The following is a 27,786-nucleotide window of genomic DNA, read 5'->3' as shown; positions in this document are numbered from 1 at the left end:
GATGCTTTTTTCTCATCTCTTCTTCTAACTCTGAAGTGGCCTCTTGGATACTATAATTACTTCACTGAACCTTTACCAACTTGACAACAACATGTCCTAGTACCTTATCCATCACATCCACAATTTGAACGGGCACCTCTTCATAGGTCAAGTCCTCAAAAATTTGAATAGGCTCCAACTCCACAACATGAGAGGGATCATAAATATATTTCCTCAAAGTTGAAACATGGAATACATTATGAATCTTAGATAGACTTGGGGGCAAGGCCACTTTATAAGCCAAAGTGCCTACTCTTTCTAATACCTCTAAATGTCCCACAAAACAAGGATTGAGTTTCATTTTTCTTCCAAATCTCATTATAGACTTCATAGGTGAAACTTTCAAGAAAACATGATCACCCACCTCAAACTCCAAATCTCGTTTGCGATTATCAACATAACTCGTCTGTCTACTTTGTAATGTTTTCAATCTTTCCTTAATTAAAGAGACCTTTTCAATAGTCAACTGCACAAGTTCAAGCCCCAAAAGTTTCTTCTCTCCAACATCATTCCAACAAACAGGAGATTGACATCTCTTACCATATAACGCCTCAAAAAGTGCCATCCCAATGCTAGCTTCAAAACTATTATTATAGGCAAACTCCACTAGGGGCAAATAATCATCCCAATTACCTTTTAGGTCCAAAGCACAAGCTCTCAACTAATCTTCCAAGACCTGAATTACCTTCTCTAATTGACCAACAGTTTGCGGATGAAAAACAATATTAAAACTTAACTTAGTACCTAATGCTTTCTGTAAACTATGTCAAAATCTAGAAGTGAAACGAGATCTCTGTTAGATACTATAGAAACAAGTACACATGCATTCTCACAATCTCCTTAATATAAAGAGAAGTCAAACGATCCATAGAAAAATTGACTTTCATAGGCAAAAAATGAGCAGACTTTGTCAATCGATCAACAATCACCCAAATCGTATTATTGGCCCCTAAGGTCCTTGGTAACCCTGTCACAAAATCCATAGTAATATGTTCTCATTTCCACTTGGGAATAGAAAGTGGTTGCAAAAACCCTACTGGTCGTTGATGTTAAACTTTCACTTGTTGACACACCAAACACTGAGCCATAAATTGCGCAATATCTCGCTTCATACCTGACCACCAATAATTCTATCTCAAATCTTTATACATCTTTGTCCTTCTCGGGTGGATCGCAAGCTTAAAACAATGAGCTTCCTCCAAAAGCTCCCTTCTTAAGTCTCCATCATTTGGGACACAAAGTCTAGTCCTAAACCTCAAAATCCCATCATCTGATAAAACAAAGTCAGGCTTGCTGCCATTTTTAACCTCTTCAATACATTGCACTAAATTCAAATCATTCTTTTGTAGGGCCTTAATTCTCCAAACTAAGTCTGGTTGCACTCTAAAGTTCGCCACAAGAGCTCCCAAGTCCAAAACTCTCATATGGACTTGTAAACTCCTCAAATATTCCAATAATTTCCTTTGACAACCTCTAATAGCTACTAAGGAACCAACAGATTTCCTGCTCAAGGCGTCAGCCACAACATTCGTCTTCCCTGGGTGATACTGAATAATGTAGTCATAGTCTTTAAGTAGTTCAATCCACCTCCTCTATCTCATGTTCAATTCCTTTTGGGAAAACAAATACTTCAAACTCTTATGATCTGTGAATATCTCATAAGTTTCACCAAAAAGAAAATGTCTCCAGATCTTAAGTGCAAAAACCACTACAGCTAACTCCAAATCATGAGTAGGATAATTTCGTTCATAAGGCCTCAACTATCTAGAAGCATAAGCTACAACTTTCCCATGTTGCATAAGAACACAACCCAAACCCTGACGAGAGGCCTTATGCCTGTCACTATACACCACAAACCCTCTTGAGCCTGAAAGGATAGTAAAAATAGGAGCTGTCACTAATCTATTCTTTAACTCTTGGAAACTACGTTTACAATCATTAGACCACTCAAACTTAACCTCTTTCTGAGTCAACCTGGTCAGAGGTAGGGCAATCTTAGAGAAACCCTCAATCAACCGCCTATAATAACTAGTCAGTCCTAAGAAACTTCGAATCTCAGTCACAGTATTAGGTCACCTTCAATTTGACACGACATCTACCTTTCCAAGGTCAATCGAGATGCCATCCTTGGTTACCACATGCCCAAGGAAAGAGACTTTATCTAACCAGAACTCACATTTCTTTAGTTTAGCATACGGTTGCTTATCTCTGAGAATCTGTAATACAGTACTCCAATGGCGGTCATGCTCCTCCTTACTCTTTAAGTACACCAAAATGTCATCAATAAAAACCACCATAAACTGATCTAGATAGGGCTTGAATACCCTATTCATTAAGTCCATAAAAGCAACAGGTACATTAGTCAAACCAAAAGGCATAACCAAAAACTCATAATGCCAATTCGAAAAGCAGTCTTGGGTACATCTTCACTTCTAACCCTTAACTAATGATAACCAGACTGAAGATCAATTTTAGAGAACACACATGCACCCTGAAGTTGATCAAACAAATCATCAATCCGAGGAAGGGGATACTTGTTCCTCACCGTCACCTTATTCAACTCTCTATAATCAATGTAGAGTCTCATAGATCCATCATTCTTCTTTACAAATAAAATAGGAGCTCCCTAAGGTGAAACACTAGGCCTAATGAAGTCCTTATCTAACAACTTCTGACGTTGAATCTTCAACTCCTTAAGCTCCATAGGTGCCATCCTATAAGGGGCCTTAGAGATAGGAGTTGTCCCGGTGCCAAATCAATGGTGAACTCCACCTCCCTCTCTAGTGGCAAACCAGGTAGATCCTCTAGAAAGACATCAGGATAGTCCCTTACAATGGGTATGTTTTCCAACTTTAAATCATTTTCCTCATTCACAACATAAGCCAAAAAGCTTTGATAACCTTTCCTAAGCAAAGAACTAGCTCGCAAAGCTGAGATCATATGCAGTGGTTTGTCCACATGCTTCCCTTCAAAACTAAAATCAGGCTGACTAGGAATGCTAAACGTCACTCTTTTCCTAAAACAATCAACAGATGCATGGTATGAAGCTAACCAATCCATCCCCAAAATCACATCAAAATCCTGGAGGTCAAGAAGTACTAAGTCAATTGTCATCTCTCTATACCTAATCATCACACAACAATCTCTAAGTATTTTATTAACCACAAAAAAATCTCCCAAAAGAGTAGCAACAAATAAATCAAAGTCCATGTTATTAATCGGCATACCCAACAAACCAACAAAAGATACGGAAACAAAAGAGTACGTTGAACTAGGATCAATTAAGGCTCTAGAAAATAAGGTGTGAATTCGAAGAGTACTTGTCACTACATCAAAAGTAGCCTGAGCATCTCTATGAGTCATAGCAAATACCCACCCTTGAGCCCTTGGCTTCTGTCTATCCTCTTTATTCTCCTCCTTAGGCTTCCCAAATACAATCTTCTTACTCTCTGGACAATCCCAAACCATATGTCCCTGTTTTCCACAACCAAAGCAAGCTCCTGTCTCTCTATAACATGGCCTACCTCCATGCTTCTTGCCACAAGTAGGACAAATCTCATCTAAATTTTGTATTGTTTTTCATTTATTCTGATTTCTACTTGGAGCAGACTTTTTCTGTGTTTGGTTACCATGATCACCATCATTTCTATTCCTCTTCCTTTGTTATTCCCTATACTGGTGAAGCTCTTCATTATCCTTCTATGCAATAAGGGCTCTGTCTACCACATCTGAATAAACACTAAGCTTCAGAATTGATATCTTATTCTTCAGATAAGGCTTCAGTCCATCTTGAAACTTTAATGTTTTTTGCTCCTCTGTAGCAATCAACTATGGGGCAAAACGTGATAGTTCGATAAACTTAACCTTATACTGGGCCATAGTCAAATTCCCCTGTTCCAAAAGGACAAACTCTCCCACCTTTTGTCGTCGAACATTGTTAGGAAAGTACTTCTTATAAAAAAACCTCCCTAAACTGACTCCAAACAATAGGCCTCTGATCCTCCAAAAGCCTCTTAGTCATGTGCCACCAATGGTTTGCCTCTTTGTCCAACATAAATGTTGCATAAGAGGCTTTTTGCTTCTGAGAACAATCAATGACATCAAAGAATTTCTCTATCTTCATAATTCAAGCCTCTGCCTCTGTTGGATCTAAAGTACCAGAAAAGTAAGGGAGACCCAACTTCTTAAAGTCGTCAAAGGAGCTACCCCTAGTAGATGAGGATTGTCCATGACCATTACTTCCATTAGCTCTAGCCTAACGTTCAACCAAGCCAACCAAAGTCCCTAAGTATCTATAAAGCCCTTCAGTACTCATAGGGGGCCAAACCTTAGATGGAGGAGGTATATCATCATTAGCCTGACTGTTTTGGGAAAATGTAGGTCTCTTTGGTGGCATGGTGTCCTATAAAGCAACATGTATAACTAAATTACTCACTAAGAAGCCAAATAAGCAAATTAGAATAGTAAGGAATAAAAGGAAACGGACTAGATGAAGTTGAAACTTAAACTAATGCGTCACTCATCTATTCCCAAAGGTAAAGTAAATAAGTTCACATCAAGATCACAACCTAATGCTCTGATACCACTCTGTCATGCCCCAAGACCCACTCCAAGGGCGTGACGGTCATTTCACACCTCAAACCCGAAAGGCTTAAAGTGTAAGTTGGCCCAAATAATCATATTGTAACTGGAAGTAACCAATTACCAAATACTTGTTTAGAGTAGTGGAACAAAATTCTAAAATCTTCAAACTTAACTTTAAAACTAAGCATTCATCAACCATAATCCATTATCCAAATAGATTGCAAACTCAAACAAATCAAGTGCTAACAAATTTTCATAATCTCCAAATCTCAATTTCAAACTATCATAAAAAAATTTGTAAGTTCAAATCTAAATAGCTTCCAAAAACCAAATAATCCAAATGAACATAAACTTATAAGCTAACAATGTCCAAAAATAACATCCTAAGTAAAATCCTAATGATGACCATTCCCTAACCTAGCCATCACTCCTCTCCCGAACTAAGGGTACCTGAAAAATAATCAACAAATAGGAATGGGCTCAAAGCCCAATAAGGAATATTAATACAGTCCATGGATCAAATATTTCAAGTTCACTTGCAAAATAGGAGATATTATAACTAATTATTTTCATAACCTTTGAGTAAGTTTTGCCAATACATTCAAAACTTTTAACTATACACTTTCATTTCTGATTCAAATATTTTCATATCAAATTCAATCAAAACATTCAAATCATTTAGTTACTTTGGTAATCAAACATCAAATGGTGCCCAGTTAGGTGAGACTTTTCAAATAGGTGGCTAGCCTCAAATTGTTCCTTTAAGGTGGACAAAACCAAGCACTACTAGTACTATAACCTACCAAACCTATAGAGGCTGGGGTCTAAATCAATTACATTCCCCACCAAGAAATGTAAAGGTCAACTATTATATCCCGTTGACAAGGGCCAAAAAGTCATAAGTCAACTATTATATCTCGTTGACAAAGGCCAAACAAACCAGAGTCAAACACTTATTTCAATTATTCAAATTTACAAAACAAAATATCTCCACATTTTTCTGGTGTAAATAAAATATAAGGTTCTAACATGCTTTTCATACAAAACATATTTGATCCATGCATAAAACGAATAATAACTCAAAATGTTTCCAAATGATGTATACAAAAATTTGTTTCTAAAAAAAATAATAACTGCATTAATTTCCCTTACCTCAAAAGAAGTCCTAAAAAACTTTGGAGAAAAATAATTCTGAAAATCTACTCTTCACCTAACAAAATATAAGAGAAATAATCATTACTATTTATCTAAAATTATAGGTTTGATAATCCTAAAATTTTAGGTATTCAAATTAACGTTTTTTAATTATGAAAGATAATTTAATCTATTCCTATTTTAGAAAATTTAATAAATTTCTAATTCATATAAAACTTAAATTTTATTTTCAATTTATTTCTTGGGACACAACATAATTTAATTAAATTATAATTTATTTCACTAATTAAATTCTATGCTATTTATTAACTTACACCCATCATTAATATAATTATAATACCAAAAACTTTACTTTCTTTTATTTATAAATTATATTTTCTCACTTTCAAGTTTTTTTTTCCACTAAACATAGCCTATACATAGCAACTTTCCATCATTGCTAATATAATAATATATATTTATATATATTAACCATCCCAATATCATCCGTACACATATTCCTTTATTAAATAATACAGTACCCATCAAAGTCTAATAACACAAAGTCCTGCCATTATTAAATAATACAGTACTCAAGTACCCATCAAAGTCTAATAACACAGAGTCTTGCTACTATTAAATATTACATACCCAAGTATCCATCAAAGTCTAATAATAGAGTATGTGAAAATCACCGACTAGATTTCACCCATAAAATCCTCACATCATGCTACAAAGAGTGGATGCACAGTTCCCACATGCATGCAACCAGTGCATACACGTTTTTTTTTTTTCTAATCCCTTAAGCCACAATTAACAATATATTTATTTACTCTTTTTTTTAATAAATTAACCTTAGCCTAAATCGAAATCTTCCAAAGAATCCTTTTTTTTTTTTCATCTAAAAACTTAAGATTTCCCAATTTCCAACAATAAATCAAAATCTTAAATTTTCACTATTTTGATATTAAAACGAATTAAAAAAAATAAACTAACCCTAATCTAGATTTGGGTTTTCCAAAAAAAAAAATCTAATGTGCTTGAAATTAACTAATGAATCTAAAATATTAATCTAGGGGTTAGAATCTTACCTATAGAGATCTGTTCTTCAAACCCTGAAATCCGACTTCAACCTTAAATAGGAATGCTATTCAGAAAAGAACAGGAAGAACAAAATTTCTAATTTATACCTAGGTATTTATTCATAAAATTACATTTTTACCCCTCTTTCAATTTTGTTGAATTGATTAATTAATTAATTTAATTATTATTAATATTTTTCTAAATTACCCCTAAAAAAAACTTGGGCGTTACACCGCTGGTGAGCATAATGTGGGATATGCAACTTGGGCAGAGGCCGAGTTACTTTCTTGAATATGGTGGACGTCTGATAGTAGTATTTATGAAAATGGTGTCAGATGTTTGTAGGCCTAAGTGCGATATATTCAGGTTTGATTGGCTGGATAGGGTTTGGATGAAAATGGAAAGCTTGGAAGGTGGCGCAATATTTCTTGGGAATCCTTGCCTTGGGGTTTAAGCAGGAGAGAAAACAAAAATAGTCGCGAAATAGGGTTTACCATTTCCTTCGGAACACAACAACGTTCATCACTTATGGGCCTATAAGTCCGGGAATCGGGTCTGTGTCCGAGGAAAGAATGGCTTATCCTCGTACTTCTGATCCTGATAATCGTTTGTATGGGGACAGAATCTGGATCGATCCCCCTCTGCTCCAGCCTTTGGCGAGGTTGATGAATCAAGGGTTAGGTTCCTTTTTCTCAAATTCTTTACGCTTTACTGTTTAATTTGTGGAATAGTTTTAAATGTCCATTGTTTAAGTTGTTTTGTGGAAGGAATTGCTTCTTTTGATGTTGGCTTGCAAGACAATTTGAAACACAATGCAAAGAGATCCATTAGTTTGGAGATGTCTCGACTTGAATTTATATGAACATAATTTCCCTCAAAAGAGGCAAATAGGAATATCCACTGCTATTTGTCCTTACTTCACCTGACTCGGGAGCAAGGCTATGGATTTTCTATTCAAACGTGGTACACCTTGATGGTAGGTACAAAGGTTTCACCATTAGTATATTGAACAAGTGGAGGATTTCTACTTGATGGATGGAGCTGGATAGGTTGTGCATGTGTTCACCCTACTTTAATCCAATCTTCATGATGCAAATGTTTCAAGTAAATATAAATCATAACAACAATCTGAAACTTTAAAACACATTTTGAATTGAATAGTCATCCAACTCTTTCATACACTCTAGAGAATCAAGGGTAGTGACATCAGACATGTCAGATTTAAGGTAAAAAAGGTGTATTTTCTAAACTTTAGATAAGAGATGCATTTTAATTTCAACAAAGAAAAAAAAATTAAAACTAAGAAGAAGTAATGGAAAATATGTAAATAAAAAAATTGGTGGAATTTAGATGAATTTGGAATTAGAAATCTTAAACTTAGATTTATTTTAATGAAGATATTAGAACAAGCAAGGGGTTATTGTGAACATATATTTTTAATTATGAATGATAATGTATATTCTTTTGTAAATTCTGAAAATTGTTCAGATAATGTTGAAGTACAAAAAATTGAGAATTATTTTTAATTTATTTATATTCTATTTTTTATATACATTTTTGTTCTCTGACCCTAATAAATAAGGAAAAATATTTTGACTTTTATTACTCGAGTAAATTCAATAAGTAGGGTACTTAGTGAATTATAGCATACCATTATATTAGTTCAAATTTAACCTACAACACGTTAGAAACATTTGAGGTAAAGTTTTACTGTGATGAGTATTTTTGTTAATAACCAGAATTCTTGAATATATATGCATGTTTATCGAAAATTTTTGTTTGATATTGTTTTGAAAATAATATTTGTTATGTATGCTTACTTTGTATGATTGGAATAATGCTATAAATATTCCCTATTCCATTTTCTAAAGTAAAAATTTACTTGATGTCAACCTCTTATTAGGCTTTTGAACTCACTTCTATTAGTAAATATTTTCAGGTGCACTTGATTTTGGGAAGGAGTAAGAGTGTAGGAGGGCTCTACAAGTATTTTCATTTCTTTAACTATGAGATTAGTTTAATTGAATACATTTTGTGATGAGTGGTTATTTTTACTACTATTCTGGGAGATTTGTCATAGTTTGATCCATGGATTTTGAATAGAAAGAAAATTTATTTCTATACATTTGATTGGCTTAATTACTATTTCATACAGGTTTATGATTAGCATATTACTAATCGTTCCAATTTGTTAACTCATTTTCATGTGAAGCTTTATGTTTCACATGTGTGAAATGATCGTGGTGGCCTAACGTTCACGTTTGGTCATTTATTAGTGGTTATGTTTGCTATTACTATTTTGGGGGATGTCATAGTTTGATCCATGGATTTTGAATAGAAAGAAAATTTCTCGCTACAAACTTGATTGGCTTAATTACTATTAATTCAAACAGGTTTATAATTAGCATATTACTAATCATTTCAACTTGTTAACTCATTTTCATGTCAAGCCTTTAGGTTTCACACATGAAATGATCGTGGTGGCCTAGCTTTTGGGTTCGATCATCACATTGACCATCCCATAGTACATCTCCCCCAAGCTTGTAATAATTAATGCCTAACCATCTCTAACTTTACAAAACTATCTCAAAATAATTTCTTTAACGGTTTATCATAGGTTTGTAATGAGTTGTGTTGTGCAAAATTAGTATTATGTTGATATTAAAAATAACCATCTCTAACATTACTTGCCTATCTCGAGATAATTTCTGCAGTTATCATTTTCCAAGGAGTGATATATATGGTTTATCATAAGGTTTGTTACAAGTTATGCAGTGTGATGTTGATGTTAAAATATATATATAAATTATCAATTTCAAACAAGACCCCTTTAATAATTATTTAGTATGATCTAACCTGAATATGACCTATTTATTATCCGAATAACATGATATAACATGTTTAATAATAGTGGTGAAACGATTGTGTATAAAATGGGATACATGACCCAATATGATTTTGATAAAATTGTATTTCCATGCATTCATATGAAAATACTTATAAAATAGAAACTCAAGTTTATAAAATGATTTTGTGTACTTTTTTTATGAAAGGTAATATCTTTGACCATTAAGAGGTACTACATTTTAATGATATACATACTATCTATGGCCATCCTATGTATTATCTTTAACCAATCAATACATGACATTTGAATTAACAATTCCTATTTTGTAGTTATTTTTCATATGAGCATGGGAACACACACTTTTCCCTTTGATTTAACCCTACTAAATTCATTAACATGAGTCTAACAAACACAATTATGATCCTTTTAACCTTTTAAGATTTTAAATTTTTAAAAATATTATTTTTAAAATATTTTTTGCTAAAATATTAATTAATTTAATTATTAATTTTAATTGTAATATATTTATAATATAGAAAATAAATTAGAATTTTAATTTTACACTTATTTATAATTGTTTAATGTTTTAATTATAAAATATTTTAGATCTTTATCATCTTTAGTTAGTTATTAATTTTTTTATTCTATAATATTTATAATTTACAAATATTTATAATAATTTTTAAAATATATAAAAGTAATAAATAATAGTCATTTTGCTATAATTAACTAAATTAGTTAAACAAATTATGATAAAAATATGACTATGCCTAAGTAAATCCCCTAAAATTGCCATCCTTGTGCTCAAGGTAGCCTTACACATGTTATGCAAGGCCACACACAAGGATTGGCTTGCACTAAAAATAATATTTTTAATGCATTTTTCTTGTAAATTGGTGACATATATACATATGATTTGATAATAAATTTAATTTCAATGAAAGTTCACATACTCTTTAAATATTTAATTAAATTTATTTATTTTATCCTTATTTTAAAATTTTTTAATTTTAGTGAGTTAATTTCATAATATAATTAAGAAACAAATTCTTTTTTATTTTACTTAATTTTGTGATTTACTGGAGGACTCCATACCTATCTATTGCATTCTACCATCCAAGTTTCAATCCTAATATTTATTACGGTATTAATAATAAATTTTAATAAAAGAATCAAACAATTAACAATGAATTTCAATTTATTTTTAAGAATTAATTTTGTTATTATTTGATTTTTATCTAAATTCTTTATACTTTGTTTGATATTTTAATAATATTTTTAAATTGTAGTTTTAAGTTAATGCTGGTATTTTATATATAGCCCTTCATATTAAGATTTTATTTTATTTTTAATATGAAGTTACTATCTATTAGTTAGATTTATATTAACATCCATCCATAATAAGATTAAGAAAATAATAACAACTTAGAAATTAAGGTCTTATTAGATAATCATTTTTAAAACAATTTTCTATTCTTTAAAATAAAAAACACGTTTAACAACCGAAAAATAGAAAATAATTTTCTATCTAAGAATATTTTTTTAGTTATTTTAAATTCTTTTTACGAAGTTCTAAAAAATAATTATATAAATTTAAAGAATTATTAAAAATAAAGCTATAGGCATCAAAATATTTTTAACGGATTGAATCATCACTAAATTAATCTTTAAAAATTGTAACTTGGGCTTAGGTTTGACAAGTGATGGGTTACAACATTTCTCTATTTTTTTTTTTTTTACTTATTTTAGTTGATTCTCCTCATCTGATTATATCTACCCTTTGTAGTTATAATTTTTCTCCAGGACTATCGTAGCACGCAACAATATTGATCCTCTTAGTGAGGATCACCATCTTCATAGTTGTGATTTTTCTTTAAAGCTATCATAGCACTCAACGAAATTGATCTTCATCGTAAGGATCGATGTTGTCAAAGGATTAAATATTATTAGAATTGTATTGGATCAAAAATTGTACCTTATTATTTTTAAGATGGTATTGGATCACAAAATTCATATTATTCAATAAATAAACCTTTTTAAAATTAATTTTAAAATATTTATCTATAATTATGAAACAAAGATGCTAGAAATCAAATTAATATTAATAAGAAAAATATCTTTTAAAAAATTTCATGAGGAAGTCAAATTAATATCAGTAAGGAAAAATATCTGAAATAATTGTGTTGAGAGTTATTTATATTATTTTATATATTTATATATGTTATGTTAATTAATTTTAAAATATCTAAAAATTATTTAGTTCAAATAAACCTTTAAACAAACTGTCTAACTTATTTAGCGCAGTCTTCTCATTTTATGGAAAGTCTTTATGATTTTTAGGCGAGTAATTCTGAACTTTTTATTTTTTTAACAAGAAAATCTAGAGTTATATTATTCTCCTATTAGGTATTAAGAATTGAAGAGGAGCGAGCCGTCTACACCAGCCATGGCAATGCGAGAAGAGAGTGGAAAGCCCGATCCTGATCCTCCGGAGGAACAGGAAAGCTGGCTATGGTCTGTTCTTCCTCAAGATCTTCTGAGACTAATAGTTGAACGATTGTCCCTAGTGGATTTAATCCGCCTCCGTGCAGTTTGCAAGGATTGGCTTCTAGCACCCATTCATGACCTTCAACCCATTCATAACCTACCATGGATTATGAATCATTGGTTTACACTTACTAGTAGGCTATGCTTACTCTTTGAACCTTTTCGCAGACTGCCCTACGTTATAGAAGATACACACGTTATACCAGGTAAAATGGGGTTACCACCAGGAAGCACCGAGCTCCCCGCTGCAACAGTCTGTGCGTCCAGATCCGGTTGGGTGCTTTTCACCGAAGGGTTGGAGTATTGTTTATTTAGAAGGGTAGTTAAAGATATGGCAAGCAATGTTAGGGTTACTTTATATCGGAAGGTGGGTATTAGTCGATATTTTGTACATAATGTTCTCACTAAAAAGATTATAACATTGCCGGGTTTGAAGGCCCCGGAACATCAAACTTTATTTAGGGATTTTGCCGCCACTTTCTCCTCCATTCCGACTTCTCCCGACTGTGTCTTCTTCGTGTCACATCCATCCACTAGCGATCAAATTTTTACCAGCACACACTCTATAGGGGATAAATCATGGAAGACTCATACCTTTACCTGTCCCAATGCGTCGAGTTATTCTGCTGAGAGTGTGGTTTACATGGAAGGCAGTTTTTATTGTTTTAGCGAAAGGGGATTACTGGCATCCTTCAATATCGCTACCCAAGAGTGGAGGCCGCTGGTGAGTATAATGTGGGATATGCCACTTTGGCCGAGAGAGAGATACTTTCTTGAATACGGTGGACGTCTGATAATAGTATTTATGGAAAATGAGTCAGAGTATTCTGGGACTGAGTGCGATATATTCAGGTTCGATTGGTTGGATAGGGTTTGGGTGAAAATGGAAAGCTTGGAAGGTGGAGCAATATTTCTTGGGAATCCTTGCTTTGGAGTTTCAGCAGGAGAGAAAACAAAAATGGTTGCAAATAGGGTTTACTATTTCCTTTGGCACACACCAACATTCATCACTTATGGGCCTGTAAGTCCAGGAATCGGATCTGCATCCGAGGAAAGAATAGTTTATCCTGATACTTGGGATCCTGATCGTTTGTATGGGGACAGCAACTGGATAGATCCCCCTCTGCTCCAGCCTTGGCAAGGTTGATGAATCTAGGGTTAGATTCCTTTTTGGAATATCTTTTAAGTTTCACTGTTTAATTTGTGGAATTGTTTTAAATGTCCATTGTTTAAGTTGTTTTGTGGAATTGCTTCGTCTGCTGCTGGCTTCCAAGACAGTTTGAAACATAATGCAAAGACACAGATTAGACTTAAATTTTTAAGAGTATAGGAGGGTTCAACTAGTATATTTCTTTAACTATGAGGTTAGTTTAATTGGATACATTTTGTTATTAGTGGTTATTTTTTCTACTACCATTTTGGGAAATTTCTCATAGTTTGATCCATGGATTTTAAATAGAAATTAAATTCCTTGTTACACATTTGATTCGCTTAATTACTATTTCAAACAGGCATATGATTAACATATTATTAATCATTCCAACTTGTTAACTCATTTTCATGTCAAGCCTTTAGGTTTCACATGTGAAACAACTGAGGTGGCCTAGCTTCGTTGTTCCGTCATCACATTGACCATCCCATAGTTCATCTACCCCAAGTCTATAACAATGTCTAACCATCTCTAACTTTACATAACTATCTCATGATAATTTCTTCAGCTATCATTTTCCAAGGGGTATGGTTTATCATAGATTTGTATTGAGTTGTGTTATGCGAGGTAAGTGTTATGTTGATGTTAAAAAATATTAAAAATAACCATCTCTAACTTTACATACCTATCTCAAGATAATTTCTTCCAAAGAATGGCATATGTGTTTTATCATAAGGTTTGTAATGAGTTGTAAATCCATGGACATGTCTATCCAAACTTGCTCCGGAATGGGTAACAGTTGTAGTAGCCCAAGATAAGAAACATTCTCATGTTTGTTCCTCTTAACATACGTCGCATTCTACCACAAATGCACCTATTTCCTTACGCATCTTCTTCCAATTAATAAAAGGCCCGTCGGATTCTTGCCAAAGTATTCTTTATACCAGAATGTCCTCCTACACCCGCATGAGCCTCTTTAAGTATAACTGGTTTCAAGTTTGAACTCCTGCCTAACCATAATCTTCCCTTATACTTGAGTAATTCATGTCCCCAGTTGAACTTAGAGTGAGAAGTTGGGTTTGCTTGTAATTCCTGGACTAATTTCTAAATTTCCACATCCTATTGCCATTCTTGCATGAGTTGTTCCACCCAGTCAGTCAATGGAAATGAAATAGTCATCACTATAGCCTTTTCAGAGGGCTCATTCATTCTCGACAGCAAATCAACAACCTTATTCTCTTTCCCACTTCTAAAACATATTTCAAAATCATAACCAATCAACTTAGAGAGCCATTTTTTGTTGCATTGGGATAGAGATGCGTTGTTCCAACATGTACTTTAAGCTAAAATGATCAGTGTATATCTTGAAATGTCTTCCTATAAGATAAGGACGCCATTTTTGAACTGCATACACGACTGCTATCATCTATTTTTCCATAGACAGACATGCCAAGATGTTTGGGTGACAACCCTTTACTCAAGTAAGCTACAGGTCGTCCTTCTTGTGAGAGTACTGCTCCAATTCCCCCACCTGCTGCATCGCATTCAATCTTGAATTCCTTCTGAAAATTAGGCATTGCTAAGATAGGAGCCCTACACATGGTTGTCTTCAGGTTGTTGAATGCATCATCTGCCTCCTTATCCAAAAGAAGCTATCTTTCTTAAGTAAATCTGTTGAAGGTTGACTAATCTTACCATAATCTTTTATAAATCTTCTATAATAACCTGTGAGTCCCAAAAATCCTCGTAAAGACTTCAAGGAGTTGGGTATAGGCCATTGTGTCATACATTCAATCTTGGTTGGATCAGTTTCCACCCCTTGCACAGAAATTAAGTGTCCCAAATATTCTAATTGTTCCTTACCGAATGAACACTTCATTTCTTAGCATATACTTAGTTTTGAAGTAAGACCTTCAACACCGTCTCCAAATGTTCCAAATGCTTAACCCAACCCTTACTAAATACCAAAATGTCATAAAAAAATACCAACACAAATTTTCTCAAATAAGGCTGGAAAATCTCATTCATGATACCTTGGAATATTGATGGAGCATTTGTCAAACCAAAGGGCATGACCAAAAACTCATAGTGCCCTTCGTGAGTTTGAAAAGCCATTTTGTGGATATCATCAGGGTGTACTCGAATCTGGTGGTAACCTAATCTCAAATCCAACTTAGAGAAGGACTTAGCCCCATGTAATTCATCTAACAGCTAGTCAATCACTGGAGTGGGAAACTTGTCCTTGATTGTGATGTTGTTCAGTGCCCGATGATCCACACACATTCGCCAACTCATGTCTTTTTTTCTCACAAGTAAAACGAGCGAAGAAAAAGAACTAGCGCTCTTTTGGATGCTTCCAACTATGAGCAACTCATTAACTACTTTCTCAGTCTTTCCTTTCTGCACATAAGGATACCGATATGGTCTAATATTTGGGGGAACACTTCCAGGCAGCAATGGAATGCGATGATCTTGAAGTCTTGTTGGGGGCAAGCCCTTGGGTTCAAGGAATATACCTTCATATTTGTTCAGTAACCCTTGTAACTCTTCTAGCATCTCCTCTACTACGACCTCCTTAGGTGACTCGTAAGTAATCGACTCCAATTACATCGAAAAAATATGGACAACAGCAATTGTTGGTGTATGTTTAAGATCCTTCTCTATGTGAGTGGTCGAAACTAACTTCAAGGGACCCACTGTAGTTCCGAGTAACACCACTCTCCTCCCATCCCACCTAAACTCCATCCATAAATTTTTGAAATCCCACAAGATTGGCCCTAATTGAGCTAGCCATTGTATCCCTAACACCATGTCACATCCCCCTAAAGGAATCAACCTCATATTTGCTTTAAACTCTTTGTCTTGCATGCTCCAGACTAATTGCTTGCAAGTAGCCGTACTAGCAAGCTTGGTTCCATCTGCCACAGCTACCATTAGAGGCTTGTCTTGTTGTACTACACAATCGTGCGCTTAGCCACAGTGACATCAAGAAAATTGTGGGTACTTCCATAGTCAATCAGAATGACTATAGCTTTTTTCTTGATATTACCTCTAATTCGCATGGTCTGATGAGAGGTGGCTCCTGCAATAGCATGGACTGACACTAGAGGCTCCTCCTCTTGTCCTTCGGGCTCGTCATTCTCACCAATTATTTCACCATCCTCCTCCCCTTCTAATAATTAAACTTGTCTCCTTTTACACTTATGCCCAGGGTCATATTTTTCATCACAATAGTAACATAGCTTCTTTTCCCTCCTATCCTGCATCTCGGCTTGAGAAATTTTTCTGATTTGGGGAATTTGTCCAAGGGTTCCTCTTCCTATTTCCTATGTGCGTGGTAATGAGCTAGTAGTGATCCTTGAGGAGGACTTGGCTTCCTTAATCATTGCCTCCATGGTATTCTCTTGTAGTAAAGCCAACCCTATGGCTTGAATCAGTGTAGTAGGTTGAAACATCATGACTTGATTCTTGATTGTATCTCTCAAACCACTTATGAAGCATTGCACAAAAAAATCCTCGGTTAAGCCTCTAGTCCTTGCCATTAAGGCCTCAAATTGCTCTTGATAAATTCGTACTGATGTGGTTTACCTCAATTTAATAATCTGGCCCATCGGATTGTCATACATTCCTGATCCAAATCGCACAATTACATCTGCAGCGAATGTTTTCCAATTCAATTCCTTAACAGAAGCTTCATAACCCTGAAACCATTCTAGAGCCTTGCTCTCTAAATGAATAAAGGCAATCCCAACCTTCGTTCCAACACTTCATTGTATTTGAAAAACCTCTCACACTTATACACCTAACCCGCATGATTTTCCCCCTCAAAAGTTGAAAAATACAGTTTAGAAAATTTGGTTTGTGAATTATTCATGCCAGAAGCAGAACCTGTTCTTGGCTTGGTTGGAATTAAACTACCATGGAAACCGCCGGAACCAACAATTTTTCCGTTAGTTGATCAATTTTGAGGTTCATTGTTGTCATCATACGAGTTAACTCCTTCAACTCTGTTGATTGCTTATCTCAGGTCTCCTTCAATCGCTTTACGGAATCCTCCAAATGGCAAACTTCTTATGTTCTAGTCCCATCTGCCATTCTTGGTGTCATACCAATGAAACAGCCAAGAAGAAGAAGACACAGTATAGACTACAGAAAAATAGAATTTTCTTATTGAATAAATTTTCTACTGTCTCTACATAGGAACCAATCCCTTTTTATACCTAAGATTCAACAAAAATAAAAGGAAAGCATAGATAATGGAAAGCATAAATCACGGAATCAAAAAAATCAAGCAATTGCCAAACTTGGCTTATTCCTAAATACCTAAAATAACCAAAATAAAATCAAAATAAAATCACAGAACCCTAATTTAAAATGGGTCGTTGCACCTTCAACCCATTCATAACCTACCATGGATTATGAATTATCAATTCACACTTACTAGTAGCCTATGCTTACTCTTTTTGAACCTTTTCGCAGACCGCCCTGCGTTGTAGAAGATAAACACGTCATACTAGGTAAAATGGGGTTACCACCAGGAAGAACCACGCTCCCCTACGCAACAGTCTGTGCGTCCAGATCCGGTTGGGTACTTTTCACCAAACAGATAGAGTATCAGTTCTTTGAAAGGGTAGTTAAAGATATGGCAGGCAATGTTAGGGTTACTTCATATCTGATGGTGTGTGTCACTCGATATTTTGTGTATAATGTTCTCACTAAAAAGATTGTAACATTGCCGGGTTTGAAGGTCCCGGAACATCAAACTGGTTCTAATAATGTCGTCACTTTCTCCTCCGTCCCAACTTCTCCTTACTGCGTCTTTTTCATGCCACATCCATCCACTAGCGATCAATTTTTTATCAGCACACACTCTAGGGAATGAATCGTGGAAGACTCATACCTTTACTTGTCCCCAGGCATCGAGTTATACTGCTGAGAGTTTGGTTTACGTGGAAGGGAGTTTTTATTATGTTAGTAAATACGGATTGCTGGCATCCTTCGATATAGCTACCCGAGAGTGGAGGCCGCTGGTGAGCATAATGTGGGATATGCCACTTGGGCGGAGAGAGAGTTACTTTCTTGAATATGGTGGACGTCTGACAATAGCATTTATGAAAACGGGGTCAGAGGTTTCTAGGCCTGAGTGCGATATATTCAGGTTTGGGTGAAAATGGAAATCTTGGAAGGTGGAGCAATATTTCTTGGGAATCCTTGCTTTGGAGTTTCAGCAGGAGAGAAAACAAAAATGGTTGCAAATAGGGTTTACTATTTCCCTTGGCACACACCAACGTTCATCACTTATGGGCCTGTAAGTCCAGGAATCGGGTCTGGGTCCGAGGAAAGAATGGTTTATCCTGATACTTGGGATTCTGATGATTGTTTGTATGGGGACAGAATCTGGATCGATCCCCCCTCTGCTCCAGCCTCGGCGAGGTTGATGAATCTAGGGTTAGATTCCTTTTTCTGAAAATCTTTACGTTTCACTGTTTAATTTGTGGAATTATTTGGTCTGCTGTTGGCTTCCAAGACAGTTTAAAACATAATGCAAAGAGACAGATTAGACTTAAATTTTTACGAGTGTAGGAGGGTTCAACAAGTATATTTCTTTAACTATGAGGCTAGTTTAATTGGATAGATTTTGTTATTAGTGGTTATTTTTTCTACTGCTATTTTGGAAAATTTGTCATAATTTGATCCATGGACTTCGAGTAGAAAGAAAATTTCTTGTTACACATTTAATTGGCTTAATTACTATTTCATGTCAAGCCTTTAGGTCACACATGGCGACCTAGCTTCTGTGTTTGGTCATCACATTGACCATCCCATCGTACATCTACCCCAAGTTTATAACAATGTCTAACCAGCTCTAACTTTTTATAGCTATCTCATGATAATTTCTTTAGCTATCATTCTCCAAGGTGTATGGTTTATCCTAGGTTTGGACTGAGTTGTGTTATGCGAGGTAAGTGTTATGTTGATGTTGAAAAATATTAAAAATAACCATCTCTAAGTTTACATACCTATCTCGGGATAATTTCTTCAAAGAGTGGCATGTGTTTTATCATGAGGTTTGTAATGAGTTGTATTATGTTCATGTTAAAAAAATATAAAATATTTACTTACTTCAAATAAGACCCCTTTAATACTCATATAGAATGATCTAACATGAATATAACCTATTTATTACACGAAATAACATGACATAACCCGTTTAATAATAGGGATGAATTGATTATGTATAAAATAAGATACGTAACCCATTCATCTGATTTTAGCAAAAGTCTCTTCCTATGCATTTATATGAAAAAAATCCATGAAATAGAAACTAAGTTTATAAAATCCAAAAGTAGGATTTTGTACACTTTTTAATTAAATATAATACGTTTGATCATTGAAATACTACATTTTAATGATATAAATAATATCTTTAACCTTTCGGTACCATCTTTCACTAATAAATACATAAAACTTGAATTAATTAACTATTCTTATTTTATGATTATTTTATGTGAAAAACACACTTTTCCTATTATTTTACCCTACTAAATTTATTAACACTAGTCTAGCACATTAAATGTGTTCACATAATTATAACCCATATAACCTATTATGATTTTAAATTTATAAAAATATTATTTTAAAACACTTTTTTGTTAAAATATTAATTGATTTAATTATTAATTTTTTATTATAATATATTTACAATATAGAAAATAAATTAAAAGTTAATTTTACACTTATTTATAATTATTTAATATTTTAATTATAAAACATTTTAAATCTTTATCATCTTTAGTTATTAATTTTTTTATTCTATAACATTTATAATTTAAAAATATTTTAAAACTTTATAATAATTTTTAAAATATACAATATTAATAAATAATCATTATTTTGATATAATTAACTAAATTAGTTAAACTAATTATGATAAAAATATGATTATGCCTAAGTAAATCCCCTAAAATTGCCATCCTTGTACTAAAGGTAGCCTTACACATGTTATGCAAGGCCACACACAAGGATTGGCTTGCACTAAAAATAATATTTTTAATGCATTTTTCTTGTAAATTGGTGATATATATACATATGATTTGATAATAAATTTAATTTCAATAAAAGTTCACACACTCTTTAAATATTTAATTAAATTTTATTTATTTTATTCTTATTTTAAAAATTTTTAATTTTAGTGAGTTAATTTCATAATATAATTAAGAAACAAATTCTTTTTTATTTTTACTTAATTTTGTGATTTATTGGAAGACTTCATACCTATCTATATTTAAATTTTAAATAGGAATTGATAGAAGAAACAAATTTGATGAATTAGAAGGTTGGACACCAAAAAATCTTAGATTTTGTAGGAAACTTATAAGTTCCTTGGGCCTAATATATGTTGGTGTGAATTTTCGCTCTACCTCGCTTAACTCATCCAAGTTGCAACCCTAATATTTATTCTAATTAATGTTTATACTAGTATTAATAATAAATTTTAATAAAAGAATCAAATAATTAACAACGAATTTCAATTTATTTTTAAGGATTAATTTTGTTATTATTTGATTTTTATTTAAAATCTTAATACTTTGTTTGACAGTTAGAAAGCAAAGCAAAAAACTGTTTTTTGTTTGAGAACATCTTTTAATTGTTTTAACTTATTTTTACATTGTTCTAAAAAATAATTATATAAATATGGAGAATTATTAAAAATAAAACATAAAAAATAAAAGTTATTTTAAAAATATAGAAAATAAGCTAAGAACATTATAGGTTTTCAAATAGGCTTTTATTTTCAAAATTATTTTTAAAACACTTTCCAAATAAAGCTTCAGACTAATTTCAAAAATAGAAAGACAATATGTTTCCTATTTTAAGAATTGTTTCAAAAAATATAAATTGTTTACTTTTAAATACATTTTTTCATTTTAAAATATGTGAACAAATTGATAATTTAAAATAATTTAAAATTTAATTCTTTCAACATTTTTATATTATTTTTTCCTTCAAGAATTAGAAATAAAATTTAAAAAAAAATAGCTTTCCATTTTCTTTGAAAGTACATTGTTTAAATTTTATCACGCAATTGGGCTTAGTCGACTCATGGATGAATCCTATGCAAGGATCCAAGAAGTTTTTCTTGTTTCCTTCTTGATAGAATCCCTTATTTTTAGCAAAGAAAGTTCTCTACAAAATTTGAAGGATTTGAGCTTGATTTTTAGAGTATAGGGTGGTTATCATTATGAAAATAGTTTTTTGTTTTGGACTTTCAAAGTAAAAATTATCATGATTTTTTTTTTAAAATATAAAAATAAAAATAATAGAGGAAATTAAATAAATAAAAATGGAGGAGACTTTTTTGGCTCCTATAGTTTGAATCTTTTTAATAGAGGAATTCCAAAGCTTTTCTGAATGAGAAGATTTCTGGGATTATATCCTTACTTGGCATATTTCTGTAAATAAATAAATAAATACCTTTCAAAGCAATATATCTTTTAACGATGATGGGAGAGAGCAATTCTTTCGCTCGGAGTTTTAGAGTTTAGTTAGAAAACATGTTAGCATATATCTTGAGCTAGTTTAGGGAAATCTTGAAGTCTACGGCAGCCATGGCTAAAGGGAAAAGAAAGACAACGGGAGATACCAATCCTCTTCAAGCCATTGGCAGTACAGTTGAGGGTGAGGGAAAGAGAAGCTCCAAGTGTGGCACAAAGATCCGGCCATGGTCGGATCTTCTTCCAGATATACTAAGATTAATAGTGCAACGGTTGTATCTAGGGGATCGAATCCGCTTCCAGGCAGTTTGCAAGGGTTGGCTACACCTACCCATTACTGACATTCAACCCACTGAAGAATTGCCATGGATAATGAATTATGTCTTTATACCTACTAGTAGCGTATGCGCACTCTTTGAACCTTCCCGCAGACTACCCCACATTAATCGAAGTAAGAGTGACTTGAGAAAGCCGAGCAAGCTGTTCCTTGCAAAAGTGTCTGCTTCCAGAGCTGGTTGGGCGCTTTTCTCCAAAAAGGCTAAGGAGCCAGTTAAGTTTACTTCATATTTTGTTTATAATCCTCTCAGTAAAGAGATCATATCACTGCCTAATTTAAAGTGGCCTTACTGCAATGATGTGGCCACATTCTCCTCTGCTCCAACTTCCTCCGACTGTGTCTTCTTTGTGCCCCATCATTATAAAGATGGCCGAGGTTTCATCAGCACATACTCCATTGGGAATATAGAATGGAAGACATGGGAATTTTCTGCTTTCCACCGACCCATTCAAGCTTCTGGTGTCGTTTACCTGGACGGCAGTTTTTATATTTTTACTGTACAGTCTATGGTGGGTGAGTAGACATGCTTCAATATCGCCACCCAAGAGTGCAAGTCGTTGATGAGATATTTGAGCTGGATCAATTTTCCAAGACCGCCGAGCCATTTTCTCGTATATGGTGGACATCTGTGTGTGGTATATTTGAGAGACTCAGATGCTGGTAAGCCGCCTCAGTGCACTATATTCAAGTTTGATTGGTTGAATAAGGCTTGGATAGAGATGGAAAGCTTGGAAGGTGGAGCAATGTTACTTGGGGTTATTTCGTTTGGGATTTCAGCAGGAGAGCAAACAAGAATGATAGCTAACAGGGTCTACTATTTTTCTTCCAACACACCCTAGTTCTTCACTTATGGGCCTGCAAGTCTGGGAACCAAGTCTGCGTCCCGGGTTTATAGAATTCCTAAGGTAAATGATGATTCGAATGAGAGTAGGATCTGGATTGAACCTCCTCCAGTCAAATATTCTTAGCAAGGTCTCATGTACATATTGGTGTGAACTATACATAAAATTAGTTAGGTTAATGTCCTGGAGATGACAAGGCAAGAGAAGTCTGTTGCATCAATTTCATCAAGTTGTCAAACCAAAGAGAGATTGAATCCCTTCAAAGAGAACAAGCTTTCTATGCGTCAGTCTAATTATTCTGGTTTTTGTTTCTCAATTACTACAAGTCTTTTTACCGTAGTTTAAAATCCGAACTCAACCAAATTTTGAAGGAGAGCCCACTGTTGAAAAGCAAAATGAGAATGTTGGACATGTCAACAAACTCTTAACTTTTTTCTAAGGGGAGCGCACTTCAAAGGATGAAAGGAAAAGTTCTTTTCTATCCTAATCTTCCCAAAGTTGTTTGTATTCCCATTCCTAGTGAAAATATCATGAATGAAGATGAGCTTTATAAGCATGGAGAGAAGACTAAACAAGATGAAAAGGAGGAGTACAATTGTAGATATCAATATCTCTTGACTTATCTTACATTTTTATGTTTATTATTAAATTTGTAAATCATTATAGAGCTACTATGACACTGAGGAGGTGGGTGAATCAAAATTGGTGGCAACCTAGTTGTAGCTAACATTATCGACAAGTCACTACTACCATAGGAATTTTAGAAAGAAATATTTAGTTAAATGGGATAAAATAATTCTCAAATTAGGAATTTAACATTTCTTATATTTTTTTTTTTCAAATAATCCATTTTTTACATAAATATTATTTACCATTTCAAGTATTTACATATAGGTTTTCAACAAAAAGTTATTTTTACAAGAAAATAACGATGATGACATTTTTATCAAAATTAGACCAAAAAAAAAATAGGGGATTAAATTTTAGAAGTTGAGTTTTCACTAACCCTTTTAATCAAAAAATCCTTTTAGAAAAGCATGTGCAATAAGTAAAAGAAGATGCATCTTCGGAATATGTTACAAATGTTACCACGCGTACATATTTGCATAGAAAATGATGCAAGAGACCAAGATGCACTCATATAAGAGAACAATATAAACGTAAATTAATTTAGTTTACCCAAATTGTCACTTTTCTAAAAATTCTCAAGAAAGGAAATGATAAAGGAAATCCAAGTCAAATGAATAACAAAAGATGGACGATAATCTAAAGTTTGTCTTGTTTGTAGCAAAAGTGAACAAGTTGCTCAAATTTGAAGACATCGAAAATGTGAACTTATTACTCACTAGGATGACATGATCAAAAAGTCTTTCATAAATATGATTAATGACATTAACATGGTTTGAAGTGTTGAAGGATATATATATATATATATATATATATATGGCGGGAAATCTCTAGCGCCAATTCAAAAAGATTGATTAAAGACGTAATCCTTTTAAGGAGCCTCATACTATTATTATGCTTGGTGATCCACACTAATCAAGTGCTTGGAAGTAGCAAGGTTGAACTAAAACTCATCTTTAAAAGGGTACTAAACTTTGAAAAATGTACTTTATACTCCTTCCATTAGGAAAAATCTTATGTCAAACTTCTTTCTTAACGAGGTTGGGTTCAAGCAAACAATGAAATTTGACCAATATGTAATCTCAAAGAAGATCTTTGTGGAAACCAACTATGCTTCCAATCTAATGTTTAAACTACAAACCAAACTGGTTCAAACCCAGGAAAAGCCTTTATTAACCTCCGAGTAGAAAAGCTTGTTGGCCACCGTTCTATTTCATCAAATTTTTTGTCTGGAAATGTAGAATTGAGCATATGATATTTATGAAAAACTAAATACGTAATCAGCAATGGTACTGGCTATAAGATACTTGAATTTTCACAATTTTTCATTACTTAGCATCAACATTTGTACATGGGGAACAACCCAGTTTGGTTGCTAATCTATAAATTGTTCATGGGGTTTTATTTTACATTCTTTGCCTCCTTTATAGGTATGCCTCATTATCCTATACCTGAAACTCAAAAAGAATGGAAAACGTTATAGGGAGCTTCTCTGAGTAGATGAACATAAGAATGAAGTTACAATTAACTCGAACCCCAAATTAACCTTCCCCATTGACAGAACCTTTGAGAGAGTGTTGCTTTCTGTCTGCTGGCAGATGTTAAACAAATCAATGTCAAGAGTTTGAATTCAGCAACAATGCTCCTGGAGTGGAGGTCATGCTGCTGGAGTGGAAATCCAAGCTACTAGTTTGATGATCTAGTCGGGTTTTGTGTACTCAAGCAGCATGTGTGGTGATCGATAGATTTTCACCAGTGTCCAATAGAGAACTTCTTCAACTTCAAGCTCACCCTCTGCCCTTGCTGCATAAATATCCTCACATATTGCAAGCAACCTGCAACGATCATGTAAGCAATTTCAACATCAACTTGAAAAAAGTACAGTTGGGACATTAGCCATAAAGAGTATGAAAATCCATCAAAAGCTAAGTAGTGATCTTCACTTTCCTTTTGCTGAAAACAGGATGATGTTGATGGGAACATCTTAGAACTGTTTAATGCATCTTATTTTCCCAACCCCAGAGGGAGACCATATGAGTGGGAAGATTGTCACACCCCAAGACCACTCCTAGTTACAACTTACAAGATGAATGTTTGGGTCAATTCACACTTTGAACCTACCACTTTGTCACACCCCAAGACCCACTCTAAGGGCGACATGAAGATCCATAATGAAAAAAATTCTAACTTGAAGAGGATTTCATGCAGTTTAACATGGAAAATATCTCCCATAATTGGATTTTAGGGTGCTGTACTGCATTCCCAATTTGTATGTGCAAATATTGCTCTTCCACCCCCAAACTAATGACACAAGAAAAGCCCACTACCTAATCAATCAACTGGACTTTGGAGAGAATTTGAGACCCAAGAGCAACACAAACAGAGGTTCAGATATGCAGAATTATTCACAACATTACTGGGTGTCAGACGAGCTAGTGACATGCAGCAGACATGAAAATTGCTTACCTGTCACAGGAGGGAAGATTCTCAAAGGGTATTCTCATTCTCAGGTCTGAACACTGCAGTCTGATGAAGCGGCCAACAGCTAGCACAAAAGTAATGTAGAGACCCCAAATACTGAACTTGCTTAGTGTTTCACCAAGAATGCCCTCTGAAGGAGTATGACAGATTATCAGCAGAAAAGGAGGAAGAAGGTAGAAAAAAGAAGAGCAATATACCTTCCATCTGCATAGATGACTGCAAAATAGACAGGAGTAACAATCATTTTCACATTATTTCTAGAACTTACGAGGTGTTTCCTCAGATACTATGATAGCCATGGGTCCTGCCAATTCGCCACATCCATTTACAGCAGATGCATCAATATCATGGAAAGACCACCACTTTGGATTGCCTTGATTGAGAACAAGATCCCCACTAACCAGATCTACCTGCATTTTAGGTTTAACATGGTTTTGTTCAGTGCCCAGTCAGAAACTATTAAGCCCATTACGGTCAAACTGAATAAGAGGTGTACATATTTGGAAAAGAACTAAGATTGCTGGATGTATCATACCGCCTGTTCAAGAAACCGAACATCGCCAGAGCCAGTGACCCGGAAGTATCTAGGATACACATTATATATTCTGAAAGTGTTGGCAGTACCATTTATCACTTCCATCACTTCGGATGGTTTTGGAAGATCCTGATCCTGGACAACAAGTTCATATTTCACAATTTCTTTTCCTTTTGGCCTATCCCTTATAAATTGCCAAGAAAAAATAATGTCCATACTCCACTTAAGAGATTGAACAAATCTAGACTGGACAACCTGGGGAACAACCCAAACAGAGCTTGCATCAGCTTGGCAGCATATTAATTGAACATCTTTTTCAGTGTATGCACTTAGATAACCTTGAGGATCCAGATTAAAATGTACATCAAGCTCATCCCATGAGAGCTTTTCACATAGAGTGGTTTCAAACAAAGTAAGCCTTCCACCTGTTGTCTTTATATCAATTCGAATGCTGGCATCTTTAATAGGGTTTGCAATGTTCGTAGGGTTACCACTGCTGTACATCTGTCCATGAAAAACATATGTATTTAAAAAAATAAAAATTAAAAATTTGATTGTAGATACTGATGAATAACACTAAAAAATGGCTCCAATGAAGATATGGTTCTGATGTGTTCCACCAAACCAATCCATGGAACATATACATAGAATGGTAGTTAATGAGAATTTAGGAATTTTCTGGCATTTTACTGCTAATTACCTTCATAATTCATGCTTTAGTTCCACTCATTTTAATATGGAAATGAAATTCAAACCAAGCAAGCTTGACATGTTTGTAAGAAATTCATTTCCTCTAGCATCCTCTTAATGGTATGCATTAAAAAGGGCAGCCTGGTCATTTGACGGTCTCTGATTTTCACAATGGACTGTTATTCACACAACTCAAAGATTTACGGATAAGCTAGGGCATCAATAATTGTTTCCTTTTCCTACTCATAATCTTTGTGAGATCATTCGTACACATACTCTAAGTAATGATCATGTGACGTGACCCACTTACAGAATAGGAAATTTAGGAATTGAAAGAACTTCTTCAATGATTTTAATTAAGGAGTTTTTTAGGTATGAAATTTTACTTGCTAGC

General features: G+C 33.9%; 3 protein-coding genes across 5 annotated transcripts in view; 2 read left to right on the top strand and 1 right to left on the bottom strand.

Moving 5' to 3' along the window:
• The first annotated feature begins 12,106 nt into the window (after positions 1–12,106).
• LOC104881460 (F-box protein At3g56470-like) lies at positions 12,107–13,593 on the top strand. Its single transcript, XM_010661801.3, has one exon. It carries the CDS (start codon positions 12,135–12,137, stop codon positions 13,380–13,382), a length of 1,248 nt encoding a protein of 415 aa, XP_010660103.1. The 5' UTR covers positions 12,107–12,134; the 3' UTR covers positions 13,383–13,593.
• An 8,401-nt stretch (positions 13,594–21,994) lies between these two features.
• On the top strand, positions 21,995–22,738 carry LOC104881461 (F-box/kelch-repeat protein At1g57790). Its single transcript, XM_010661802.1, has one exon. The coding sequence runs from the start codon at positions 21,995–21,997 to the stop codon at positions 22,736–22,738; it is 744 nt and encodes a 247-aa protein (XP_010660104.1).
• Positions 22,739–24,990: 2,252 nt separating this feature from the next.
• Positions 24,991–27,786, bottom strand: part of LOC100245172 (piezo-type mechanosensitive ion channel homolog) — a 35,453-nt gene continuing 32,657 nt past the window's right edge. For all 3 annotated transcript variants that reach the window (XM_010661773.3, XM_059742625.1, XM_010661777.3), the window contains 4 exons: positions 26,703–27,206; positions 26,436–26,577; positions 26,153–26,297; positions 24,991–25,521 (listed from right to left, as the gene is read on the bottom strand). In XM_010661773.3, coding sequence (XP_010660075.1) covers positions 25,386–25,521; positions 26,153–26,297; positions 26,436–26,577; positions 26,703–27,206 — 927 coding nt within the window. In that variant the 3' untranslated portion in view covers positions 24,991–25,385. The remainder of the gene's footprint in view (positions 25,522–26,152; positions 26,298–26,435; positions 26,578–26,702; positions 27,207–27,786) is intronic.

The sequence above is a fragment of the Vitis vinifera genome, chromosome 14 (assembly GCF_030704535.1).
Source record: "Vitis vinifera cultivar Pinot Noir 40024 chromosome 14, ASM3070453v1".
Lineage (NCBI taxonomy): Eukaryota > Viridiplantae > Streptophyta > Magnoliopsida > Vitales > Vitaceae > Vitis > Vitis vinifera.
This window is presented reverse-complemented; position numbering and strand designations above follow the sequence as displayed.

Coding starts and splice junctions, on each gene's coding strand:
- LOC104881460 (XM_010661801.3), top strand. CDS start 12,135: ATGGCAATGCGAGAAGAGAGTGGAAAGCCCGATCCTGATCCTCCGGAG.
- LOC104881461 (XM_010661802.1), top strand. CDS start 21,995: ATGGCTAAAGGGAAAAGAAAGACAACGGGAGATACCAATCCTCTTCAA.